The following is a 13,595-nucleotide window of genomic DNA, read 5'->3' on the forward strand; positions in this document are numbered from 1 at the left end:
GCCCGCTACTGCCTGAAGTTGATGAGCTCTGAGGAATTGTGATTCAAAGTTCCGTGTAACACTACCGTGCGACTTCCTCGTACAATAATTAATTAAAATACCCTAATTGCATACAATTTTCTAATCAACATCAATTCACCCAAAGCATTCAAGGAAACCTATAATCCGATGCATAAATTCTAACCACCACACACCCACGGTACACCCACGAGCTACCCTGATGGCTGGGCTGCACCCCCACGCCAGCCCCCGTCCCCCCACCTCGAGCCCCGTCCGGTTCACCTAGCGGACGTCCCCGCTGCAGTACGTTGAACCTGCAAGGGCATTGCATAAACCCGATAATATCTGCTTACCACGTCGCACTTAGATATTGAATTAGGTATTTTTTTTATCTACGAAATGGTTTATATGCCGATTATGTAATAGGCTATGAAGAGGTCTATCACATAATGATGCAAAGGCAGTTTGTGGATATATGTAATTGGATTTTTGAAATAAACATTTAACTTTTGTATGATCTAGCACATTTACAACACAGAGTAAATTAACAGACCAACTCTTTGACTAACTTAAAGGTTATTTTCACCTCGGAAAAGTGCATAGTAAGGATTTTATTCTGGAAAATACTTTTATATAAAGCAACCAGCAAAGTGACTGCAAAATCGCCATGACGAGCATAAATACCGCCTACGTGAAACAACAATTTTCATCATTAGCCATGGAAATAAACTGTATACTTCACCTGTTTATAGCAAAATTGCGACACACAGGCCTTTACCACCCATGGTAAGGGCGAACTCGTCACCATATCTATCAAATATATCTATATATATAAACATATAAAAATGAATCCCTATTTCCCTTGATCACGCCATCACGCGGGAACGGCTTGACCGATTTCACTATTTTTTTGTTGTTGTGTTTGTTATTGTCAGGAGAAGGTTCTTATGAAAGAAAAAATTTAAAAAAATTGCGCGGATAATTTGAAAATTTAAGAAAACTTAACGAAAATATTAATTTTATATAACTGTCAATAGTTTGAAATGACTGTCAGCGATTGACAGAATGCGCGCCGCAAATTCATAGTTAAGACGGGACAACGTCTGTCGAGACAGCTAGTTTCTAATAGAAAACACTATCCCGAAGTAGGTCGAAGTTTGAATCCCTACCCTTACCAGTTTTACAGAAACATGGACTAAACCATTATGATTATGTATTATTAGTTCCTATTACACGTAGTTATTAGTGTTTTAAATATATAATTAGTAGCTACGTAATTAAGTAATATAATAATAATATCGCAATGGGAATACATAATAGTTATAACAGGTAATGTTTTTTAAATAAATAAATGGCATAGGTTAGTGCCTACGTTATAGCCGCATGTAGCTTGGCCGGGAAAATAAAAAACCTGCTTTCAAGGTGCCATTTTTCTTTTAGTCTTAAGTTAAAGTTGTCAGTACAAGAAATTAATTCCACATTTCAACATAATATGGCGAGGCTTTTTATTTTCTTGGTCAAGTTACATCACCAGATACCCTACATATCTATGGACTCTACAAAAGAATAATTCAAAACTAGACTTTGTTTCATGATAACTTTATTACGTTGTTACATCAGTAGACATATTTTTTTTATATCACGCATTTTGAAACGGGAATCAAACCCAGATCTCCACCCTAAACTTCAGCCGTTTTTGCACTTCCTAAGTTATCACCAACGCAAACTATATCATTATGATTAAATTATTAAAAATTACCCAAAAAAATTGAATTTTATAGCAGAACTGTTATAATTGTAATACCAACTTCAATCCGAGATTGAGACGTATCAACTATTAACTACAGGAAACTTTTCTACCAGGAAATTCAAATAATTGTCTAAGAGCGAAAATCGAACCCGCGACCGCTCATTTCGTAGCCGGTTTACCATGCGTCACCGTTATACCTATGATGTGCCAAACGCGCCGAGCGATAATTTGCCACGCCCAAACTACAACCGTTCATACATCACACATAACAAAATATAATCAATACTCAAAACCTCCCAAACACCATAACCTTGACAACCAAAAATCCGTTCCAAAACCTCATAAGACATTGAATAGACATCGAAAGTTTTCACAAAACAAACACGCCTTTGTGAGGAGCTTTGGAACTTTTCCCCTGTAAGAAATTAGATGGCGCACGCACACACACAGCGTGCGCACACGGGCGTCAGGACGAGCACTTGTTACACACACACACCCGCACACATGCACAAACGTCTAGACAACTTGTTAAAATATACGTTCCGGGGCTCGACATTCGTCAGTAGGATAGGTCACGGACCACCACGGGTTATCCCCTCTTACTCTAACCTATATATCCGTCCCTTACACCCAAAATACATTTGAATTTCGACTCTAACGTTCAGAAATAACATTCATTTTCGATGAACGGTATATCAGGTATAAATTTCACTTTCTAGACCGCGTCGTCTCAGTTCCGAAACGAGGGAACTACCACTTTCTTTTAAGCTGATATGAGCTCTATATCTGTGAAATTAGAATTGATATTGAAACGTTAAATATAAAGGCCCTTCCAGGTCTCCTAAGGCGTCCTTGGTCGGTCAGGATGAATTAGTCTTGGGAGTAATAATTTATGTAAATGTAGGTACATGTATGTACATAACGTACATAACGCGTCTGCGCTAGCCTTTATGCCTAGTACATAGAACTAGATCGGGACCTAAAATAATGAAACGTTTTGTTCAGCAAATCGAGTAATTTGTTAGCTTTTGTGATTCGGTACTGTTTGAATTTTAATTTAAGGCCGGTTATTGCGTAGTTTTGTCCATTTTTGTGTAAAAGATAAAAATGTAAAGTAATTTTAGTAGTGTTTTGTGTATAGGTCTTTTATAACAGCGAAATCAATTAAGTTTATTCTGAAAACATACTGCAGTAATTTGTAACAAATATCAAAAACATTTCTTATCAAAATTGTACTATTTTGAAGCAACTTACATATGTGTATATATTCCTTGCCACCCTTATAACAATGACTTATTTTACGATAAGCGTCTTGGTTAATCGGATTTCGAATAGTGAAAAACAAAAATGCGCAATTTGCTTAAAAACACATTTCAATCGTAATTAGAATTATGTCAAAACTAACAGATTTTTCGTCTATCTTTTTGACTCTTGTTCCACCAGCCCTAATCCCACTCCAATGTAATGTCGCCGCAAAATACTTTCTGTCCCGTCACATTATAGAACGAAAATAAACCTTACACTTTTGCCTACCTTGTAGACACGTTTGACATTTCCAACACTTTCACATAGAATATTTTTACGATAAACAATACCGAGGTCCCAGAGGCTGCAGGTCTACAAGCCTCGTTAAATATTTAAACAGCTCAAGCCCCGTGGGCGGAACTGCTGATTTCGCAGAAGAGTCAGGGTTCAAGGTTGGTGTGCTTGTAAGTACAGTCGACTTCACCTGTCTGCCGCGAAATTAATTGTAATCTATAGGAATGTTTGAATTTAATTAGCATATTCCAAAAATGTACCTAGTCTTGCCATAAATATTGTAATAAAGAAAAAAGAAAATTGTTAACTGCAAATAACATTTATTACTTTTACAGTGTGTCAGTTTAATACATAAATATAAAACAATTAAAAATATAAAAAGCTTATTCGAAGTGGTCTCCATTGGCTGCAATACAGTCCTTTAAACGATGAGGCCAGTTATCAATAGAAGCACGCACTCTTTCCATGGGAAAATTCTTCACTGCCAATCGTATAGATTGTTTTAGGGACTCCAAATTATCATGGCGTTTAGAGCAAGCTGTACTCTCTAAAACTGACCACAAATCATAATCCAGCGGATTAAGATCGGGACTAGACGACGGCCAGTCTTCAGCTCTGATGAAGTCCGAAACGTTCGATTCCAACCAAGACTGCGTGGACCGAGCTTTATGACCCGGCGCCGAGTCTTGCTGGAAGGACCATACTTGGTTATTGAACATGGTGATGTTAAGGGGCTTAACTACCTTCTCAAGAATGGTATCTTGATACACTTGTGCCGATGTTTTGATACCTTTTCACAAAAATATGGCTCAGTCACTCCTTCATAGCTAACACCCCACCAAACCATCACTGAAGTCGGATAATGTCCACGTTGCACTCTGTCGACTAATTGGGAAGCTTCCTTAGAGCTTTGAGCATAAATACGGTCATTTTGTTTGTTAAAATGTTGCTCAATTGTAAAAATTTTCTCATCCGTAAACAAAATTTTTCTGTGACCTCCCTTTGCGTACCGCTTCAGTAGTTGTTTCGATTTTACCACCCTATTCTTCTTTAAATTATCAGTTAAGAAATGGCCAGTGCGTCTCTTATAGGCTGCAAGTCCTAAGTCATCTTTTAAAATACGCGACATGGTTCTAGGTGCTATCTTCATTTCCCGAGATAAAATCTTTTGCTTTCGGACAGGATTTCTTCGAATTCTTTCCCTTACTGCTTTGACCACCTTTTTCGTACGAACACTACGTGGACGGCCAGATCTTTTTCTGTCACAAACAGAGGAGGTCTGATTGTACCTATTAATAGCCCGGTACACAAACATTTTACTAATACCAAGTGTATGGAGAGTTTTAAAAATTGCATTTGGCTCCATACCTACTTTGTGTAATGCTATCACAGCGATTCGGTTCTCTTTATCACCCCACACCATTTTAATATCGCAAAATATTTTACAATGTATTGGCGCCAAAATGAGAAAACACAATGAACAATCGTATAAAAATGACAGATTCGAAATTCAAATGTAATATTTTTTTATAATTAAGTGTAACAGTATTTATGGCCAGACTAAGTATAAAATTATTAAATTATATATTATGGATGGCCAATGCAATGCAGTGCCACGCAGTGCTCTAACGCCTTTCTTGTTACATTGGTAACATATATTTGTCACTTAAATATTATAATAAAGATTACACAGTAAGTACGTAAGTGCCTCATACAGAAATATCAATTTGAGCTAAAACCATTGCGTCGCAACTCGCAACTCACATATTGTAGTTATTTAAGAGTATAAAGAAAATCTACTGTTTTGTTTTCACGCAACACTAGTATAACACGATGACTCATTATTAGTGTCTCATAAGGAGGCACTACAAAGCCTAGTCTAGATTTTCCAACCAAATAAATCTCCGTAGACCAAAATCAAACCAACATAAAATTAACAAAATCGTTATTATATGCGAAATCTCACACAGGCCTGTTATATATTAATTACGGCGAGGTTTAGGGAGCTTCCTAGACGGCTGCCCCCTGCCCCTGGGCCCCCTGCCCCCTGTCTGAAGGTCGGACGGGAGGGCGTTCACCCTCCTAACACTCCCACACCCCACCTGTGCCTGTGTGGGTAAAGTCGGCTTTGTAAGTGTTTTCAGCTATTATTAATAGATTCAGTAGCTGTTATCAATGTTTGGTTTTGCTCGTCTGAGATATTGCGTTATAGGTTTGATTTTGATTTATTTAGGGGTAAAGGTTTAAGAATATGCATTTTTAGAAATTCTTTTAGTGGTAATATGTCGCTAATAATGAGGTATTAAATCGGGGCGGATTGCTCCACAGCTAAGTTCGTTTTATTTAATAGTAGAAATAATTATATTGAGCGAGTGGACATTTCGTATTATCTCCCACTTTATTATGACGTCAGATGAAGAGAAACAAAACATTGATTAACTATGACAGACGTGTGTTAGAATGATGGTAGATGTTTAATATCATATCGCCCATTAAGAACACAGTGACTATTTAACCAGATTCGAAGGACCAAACAGATAAGATCGCTATATAAATTGTACATAAGATTAGGCAAAAACCCTGATACAGAAATAGGGCCACTAGCGATTCCTTTGAATTCCGCTCCTGCGGGAACCGTGGAGGAGCACCGAGCTTGTGTGTATTCCGACCACGTTTACATGTACCTGTTAAATCAAACATATAAGCTACATAAGGCTTAGTGAATAAGTACTAAGAACTTATTTGGTATGTATGTTTGTGTGTAAATGCCTATTTTATACGTGAATTGCAAACTGTCCAATATAATGTCGGCTGACGGGAGATGATTACCTCTCGGAAGTCGATATAATTATGCCGGCTTGTTGGAACTAGAAATACACAGGATGATCCAGGAATGACACACTTACGTGGGCCTATGGCGGGTTTAACAGCTTGTGTACGGTGTACCTGATTGTATCTATTTAACGGATCTAATATACATACGGTACTAAGCATATTTCCGTTCCATGACGTAATGATAGGCTTTTTCCTTCCGTTCAACAGTATTTCTACAATTAAAAACTAATTGTAATATCTAATGGTACCAATAAATTGTAATTCTCAGACAAATTACGTTGACGACACAAAACACCATAAAGTTGCAAGCTGCATACGCTTCTGAAACCATAACCCTTCTTTTCGGGTTTGGCGTTAGCAAGCATAGTCGCGAGCGACGACGATAGTGGAAAACGGGGTCGCTTTATAAACCAACGTATGTAGAGATTGAACGCGATATATTTCAACGCGTTCTGAAACGGGTTTTCTTAGCAACCATATTTGATGTTTCAGCGATTTAATATCAATATGATTTGCACGTTACTAAAAGAGTTGGGTGGTAAGTCTTTTTCGTGGTAAATCGTGCGTACATCTGGGTTTGCTGGTGGTAAGATATATTTTATATACGCCTGGATAGCGACCATTGCGCACAAAGTTTAAACCCGCCATAGTGGCTCACGTAAGTGTGTCGCGATCCGGCATAAACCTGTGTATGTGCGGTTCCAACAGGCCATCATTCGACTCAGACATCAGGCATATTTCGTCAGTTGGCATTGTATCGGAGCTCATTCCACTTACCATCGGATGCTGTGGGATATTTCGTCAGTTGGCATTGTATCGGAGCTCATTCCACTTACCATCGGATGCTGTGGGATATTTCGTCAGTTGGCATTGTATCGGAGCTCATTCCACTTACCATCGGATGCTGTGGGATATTTCGTCAGTTGGCATTGTATCGGAGCTCATTCCACTTACCATCGGATGCTGTGGGATATTTCGTCAGTTGGCATTGTATCGGAGCTCATTCCACTTATCATCGGATGCTGTGGGGTCACTTTTCCTTGCAGATATAAAAAAAACCCTTACTTTGCCTATTTCTGCTGATCTATTTCTAGGCAAAGGATCACGAAACCTCACAGTGTTGCCCGCCGTAAATATCGAATAAAAATACCAAATCGTATATTTGAAAACGTGTGTATTTTCAAAACGAAAATTATCGCAAATCTTGGTATTAACATAACTATATTATTACACGTAATAACAAGATTTGAAACGGAGTGTCTGTCTGTCTACAGCTCTCTGAAACCGATCTCAGCTCCTCGTCTATGAATAATAAATAGATTGTGTAATGAGTTATTATAATGATTATTTATTTATACACTGTATTTACTAAGATATATATAGGCGATCTAAATGCTAAAGGATTTTCTACTAGTCAACTATAGAGGCCATTCAGGGATTGAAATTCGACCGTCCAATTTAATATATTGGTAACACATACATTCATTTTGTTTTGAACAACTTCGTGCGCGCAATTTACTTAAAAATGCGTGCAAAGTTTTTTATTCACATATTAATATGTAGATTACAAATATTACGATAAATACTGAAAATATTTAGACTGTACTACTCCATATTGGCATAATTAGGGTAGACAGACGTCAGATATCTTAAAAATAACATATAGAAGTAACTTCGATAAGTCGGAGGTGTGTTTTAGGTTTTAAACCTGTGGAGCTTCGTCTGCGCAGTCCATTACTTACCGAGCTAGTCGAACCTATCTTAAAGGATACAGCGTACATCAAATATTAAAGAGCGAAAAAAAACATGATATAAATGTTAAGCCAGCCGTGACATGGATCGGTCCGTTCTCTGAGCTCGATGGATGCTGCCAGCCTGTAGTTTCAGACAATAGAGAAATTCCCTATTTTTATTATGTAATTTTATGTTGAGAAAAAATATTGTTATTTATTTTTGGAATATTATTTATGAGCAAAATTTGAAGCGCGGTGGAGTTGTCGCGCTATCTCTTTCTCTTGCACACAGCGTTATGGATGAAGGCACTCAATGACGTCGCAGTTTGCTATTACCGTTAATTGACGATTACCACCTCACCAATTTCATAGCTTTATAACATACTTATATAAAAATATTTTTACATTAGATGGCATACATTTTTAATGAATGTATGCCATCCAAAATGACCCATATTCAAAGAATAATCTAATCTTCTAGAGAAATAGTAAACATAAATCTATATTAATGTAACAACATTCCTATTGTTCTTATTCGTAAGAAGCAAAATTGGTTTGAATACTAAGTTTATAACTGAAAAGTGGCTCAAACTGTGATTTATATTTGTTAACTAATTGTCCTTATGACTGTAGTTTTTAAATGGCACAGACTAACCAATACAGTTGAGGTTGATATTATACCACTGACATAATGATTAAATGCACTTTGATTTGTGAGGAACCCTACTTCATTTACTGAAATAAAATTCTAAATTTCACACCCCTCCCGCATTATCTATACTCTACTGAAAATTAAATTAAAACACACGTCCACTTAAGTTAAAAACTAAACACAACTAACTCAACAAACCGCAAATAACAATGCTTTAAAAAACCTTTCCTTTGAAGAACGGAAGCCCCATTTTGTTTGTGAGTTTGATAAAGGAGTTTTAATTAGCGACCTCGCTATTACCATTTCCTGCGAAACCTACGAACTGAATTCACCATTTCCTGTTTACAGCGTTTCCGGGGAAAAATGGAACTCGTGAAGGAAGCTAAGGGATTGTTTGCTGTCTTAGATGTTTTGTAACTTTGTTATTGATTGAAGTGTATTTTTACATTTGTATGCCGTATACTCGATGTAAAACGTACGCATTACTGAAATATAAATTTCATAGGTCAATTTTAACCAATTTAATCCAATGAAGAGCTTCAACATCCACAAATTGAACAAAATATAAATAATGTCTATATAGTTAAATAATCTTTAAGTATGATTTGTAAACCTTAGTTGAAGAATCTGTCATACTTAATAGATATTTTGTTTAGATTAGATTTATAGGAAACCTAAGCAACATCTATTATTTTAACCAGCGCGAGATGCGAGCGTCACCGCGTGTAAATGTATAGTCGCTCAGTGAATACTTTAAATACCTTATCCCGCAGCACATTTCTAGAAACGTGTCTATCAAACTGATAACTGGGGGAGACTGGGGTTAATTATCATTAGCAATGCTGTTATAATAGTATTCTGCAAATATGTGGTTATAGAAAGTTGCAAAATTTTAATTGAATATCGCGGGCTCACTATTCCTAAAACCTATGTTAATTTTTACTTATGTTGGAAAAATGTGATTCAATATTGTTATGCTGGTAAAAAAATTTAAAAGACAATAATACCTCGTAATTCCCCCTTTTTTTTAATTTCTGAATTACTGAGTTTACCAAAAAAGGTATAAAATCATATATATTTCAATTTTTGCTAAAAATATAACATAGAATCTTATAATAATGAACCAGCGATATGATATTACAAAAGAGTGATTTTAATTGTCCACCAATAAAGACGTGCTATCTGCGCATCTGACTATGAGAGGTTACTGTCGCCTATATCGGCAATGCCAGTAGCACAACCAAGCCGCTAGATCTACTTACCTAAACACTACATCCAACGACATTGTTTAAAGCTTTTTTAACTCTTCTTAAAAGAGATGTAGAATCCTGGTGCTAGTTGCTTCTAAGATTGTACACGACATATTCACTCAACACGCTTTATTAAAATTATAACTTAAACTTAAATACAGCTAATATTAATTTTGTGAACAACAAAAACTCGCAAAAGAAACTGTGTAGGCGTCAGAAAAACGCATACCGCGGCACGATGACACTCCACATCCTCAGTGTGACGTGGCGTCAGCCGCTGACGGATGTCGCTCGCCCCCACGGGCCTGTCACCGGGCTGTCAAAGCGCACCACGCTGCGGATCACGTCACAATCTGTCAGCGCCAGCGCACCACATGAGCTTGAAATTTAATGGGATATTAAAATTAAGTGTTGTTATTGGTATAAATAGATAAATGGTAAGGAATAACTTAGGGTAATCTAAACACCATTATTAATATTTTATCTTGTTCATCGTCGCATAATTCTGAGAGTTATATCGGCGGTTCATCTGTCCTAAGATGGCACTTCTCTTCTATTGTAGTTTTCAGTGGTGTTATTTTATTATGTGCAGTCTTAGTGCTTGTTATCAGACAGATATCTGACTCATCTCATTATATTTTTAAAATATTTGCGATATTCTGGGAACATGTTCTCAGTTTAATAGACATAATATATAGGTTACTTAAAGAATAATAACATAAGACAAAGTCTCCTTACAAATATATAATTCCCAGATATTATTTGACGTTGCTTTTTTTCTAATCGTTCTCATTTATTTTAATAATAATTTTAAAATATTTCATGTGTTTTTATATTAATTTCATTATTTATTTATTGCATTTCTGTTGCATTTAAATTCGAATGTTTAATTTCGCATTTAAAAACCCATATATCTTTCCAATAGGTAATTTTAAGTGTCTCTTTAAATTCTAGGGCTTCACGTTTACAGCCTAAGTACTAAAGCAATGAAGCGACTAGACTTTATTACTCAGTAATACATTTTTTATTAACTATTGTCTTTGGCTTTACATTAAGTTGACCTTATTCAGATCAGGAAAAAGTATTTTCATGCTCCCGATACAAATGTCACGTAACTTGGGAGTTGGGACCGGGCGTATTTTCCTGGAATGTTACTTTAACAACGGATGAATAAATTACGTTCATAAGAAATGTTGGACATGCGACAATTATTATTCATAAAACAATAATATTCCGGCTTGTGTACATTAATATAGTATTCTGTGAAGGATCACGTCTATCCTTCTAAAGCAGACATAAGCGTAATTAATATACTTTAGTCAAGTAATTGTCCTCACTTGTTGTGACAGATATAAGTCTATCGCAATATTGTGCATTAAATTCAATTTGGAATAATTAGCATGTTTTTAATTCAAAAACAAAAATTTCAAAGTCTCTGCAGGGTGTCAACCCTAAAACCTCACAGCGGTAGTATTTAATCCTCGAAATAAATTAATAAAAAATAAATTAATGTCCGTTTTAGCCCCTTTTCCTCCGCTATCTTAGATGTAATTCATATCGCGATGTTTTTGTTAATTTATTGTTGTGTTTTGTATTATAAAACAATCTCAGTAAAGTGTTTGTTCTTTTCCAACATCAACGTAATATGCGTATCGTTATTTTTAAAAGAAATGTGAAGTCAGCGAGACCCTTCATTTAGGAATCAAAGATTTCTACGACTTCCTTAACTGTTTTATAATGATATATTAACTATGATCTGTTAATATCGCTTCACTGGTATTTTTTATGGATACTCTGAGGTGTTACTAGGTCTTAAGTCAATTATTTTGATGGTGGTTTATATGCCTCGGCCTGGATAACGACTACCGAACACAAGATGTAAAGGCAGCCATATTTGCCCACAGAAGTGTTTCGCGTTCCGGTATCAGCCTGTGTATATCCGGTTTCGAACAGGCTGTAATTAAACTAGCGAAGAATAATCCCCTCTTATCCGTCGACATTTTATCTGAACCCTACTCCAATGACCATCAGATAAAATGAAGTCATTTTGTCATGTCGTTTAAAAAAATCCCAAACACTTGCCTTCTAATTGTTTTTTGTATATTTTCAGGTACGTTCCATTATTTGATGGCAGTCAACAGAAGCATGCGCTGTAAGTCGATCATAATAATATAGGATATAATAATAATATGAGCCATGTATTATATACTGTCCCACTCCTGTGCACAGGCCTCTTTTACTACTGATAGGCCTTAGTCCACCACACTGGCCTAGTGCGGATTGGTAGTCTTCACACACCCCTAAAATTCCTGTAGAGAACTTCTAAAGTATGCAGGTTTTCTCACGATATTTTCCTTCACCGTTAAAGCAAGCGATAATTACAAAGAAAACACACATAACGTTAGAAAAATCAGAGGTGTGTGCTCTAGGGTTTTGAACCTGCGGACATTCGTCTCGGCAGTTCGTTCCACACCCAACTAGGCTATCGCCGCTTATATAAGATAAATAGATATAATTCTAGATTATTGTAAGGTATATCTACTCATTATTATACTTCCCCCACATAGCAACGTTCAAAAATAACGTAAAAAGGTAATAAAAACTGGGTTTTCGTTTACGCTTCTCGTCCAGTTAAAAGTTGTTTATATGAACGTCTTCGTTAAGGTTCGTACTTTTTAAATGTTAGTGCGTTTTTAACATAGAGTATTTTACGCGGAATGTGCAGGACCAATTAGTGTGGCATAGTTCAATCAACCTAGCATAATATTGTTTTGATAATCGACATTACTTGGTCCGTATGTACAATCATGTAAAATGTAGTCGCTTTGATGGAAGATAAAAAAAATTATCAACTTAACATAATTATTTATTTATTATAGTAAAGTAGAGACAACTAGTCCAACTTTTAAAAGATTCATTATCACAATTACTAGTTTCAATGTTTTTTTTGAATACTAATAAAAATAATTAATTAATTAATTTTAAACTAATTATAGTTTCATCTCTTTCTTATGTCACACGGGTCAAATAAATTAATACTTATTTAAAACATTTATAGGTGTGGTCCTTATCTCAGGAAAAATACATTTTGAATCTATTTCTAATAAAATGTAAAGCTAAACAAGCTCGATAGCAAATTCCCAGACACATTAATTAGGTCATATTTAATTTTTAAAGCCTAGTTTCTTAAAGTCTGGGTTTTAAGAACACGTAATTATAACAGAGCTCACTGCTTATCAATTATAAATATATAATTAGTAACATAAATGAAGTTAATTGAATCGGCAATAAAAGGCAGTAAAAAAGTATGAACATCGGAATCATAGTGCAAACTATAGAGAATAAAAGGGCAAACATGGTTACTTTTAGTTGAGGCAACTAAATAGAATAGCATTTGTTGCCAGTAACAGCAAATAAATAAATAATTTTCGTGGATGCTCATAAAAAACAGGTATCACACTTCGAACTCGACAAATAATTTAACATCTGTCTTCTGCTTATCCCTTATATTTGAAGAACAACTATGAAGATTTATATTAATTTACCATGTGATTAGTTATGTCTAACTTCTCCTAAAGAAGTAGGAGTGAAGGCAAAGCTATACAACTAAAAACGTGAGAACAACTTCCAACGCTATTCAAAGGTCTCCACTACCTTATAGAGATTTAAACTTTAACGTTAGATGTATATGACGCATTTAAATGGTGTCAAAGATGTACATACTAAGTGTAAACTTAGTTACGTGATTCTAGAAAGGTAATTAAGTCCTTGATGTCTTGTATGCGATAGCCAGTTTGGGTACGATCGTCTGGTCTCTCTATTTCAACAAGCAGAAA

General features: G+C 35.7%; 1 protein-coding gene across 5 annotated transcripts in view; it reads left to right on the forward strand.

The window, feature by feature from the left end:
* The window catches only part of LOC115448376 (ecdysone-induced protein 74EF), a 230,297-nt gene that overhangs the window by 141,143 nt on the left and 75,559 nt on the right, over positions 1 to 13,595 (forward strand). For 3 of the 5 annotated variants that reach the window (XM_037444734.1, XM_030175789.2, XM_037444735.1), the window contains one exon: positions 11,870 to 11,911. The exons of the other annotated variants lie outside the window; for them this stretch is intronic. In XM_037444734.1, the coding sequence (XP_037300631.1) occupies positions 11,870 to 11,911 (42 nt within the window). The remainder of the gene's footprint in view (positions 1 to 11,869; positions 11,912 to 13,595) is intronic. 5 annotated transcript variants of the gene reach the window in all.

This window comes from Manduca sexta, chromosome 28 (genome assembly GCF_014839805.1).
Source record: "Manduca sexta isolate Smith_Timp_Sample1 chromosome 28, JHU_Msex_v1.0, whole genome shotgun sequence".
Classification (NCBI taxonomy): Eukaryota; Metazoa; Arthropoda; class Insecta; order Lepidoptera; family Sphingidae; genus Manduca; species Manduca sexta.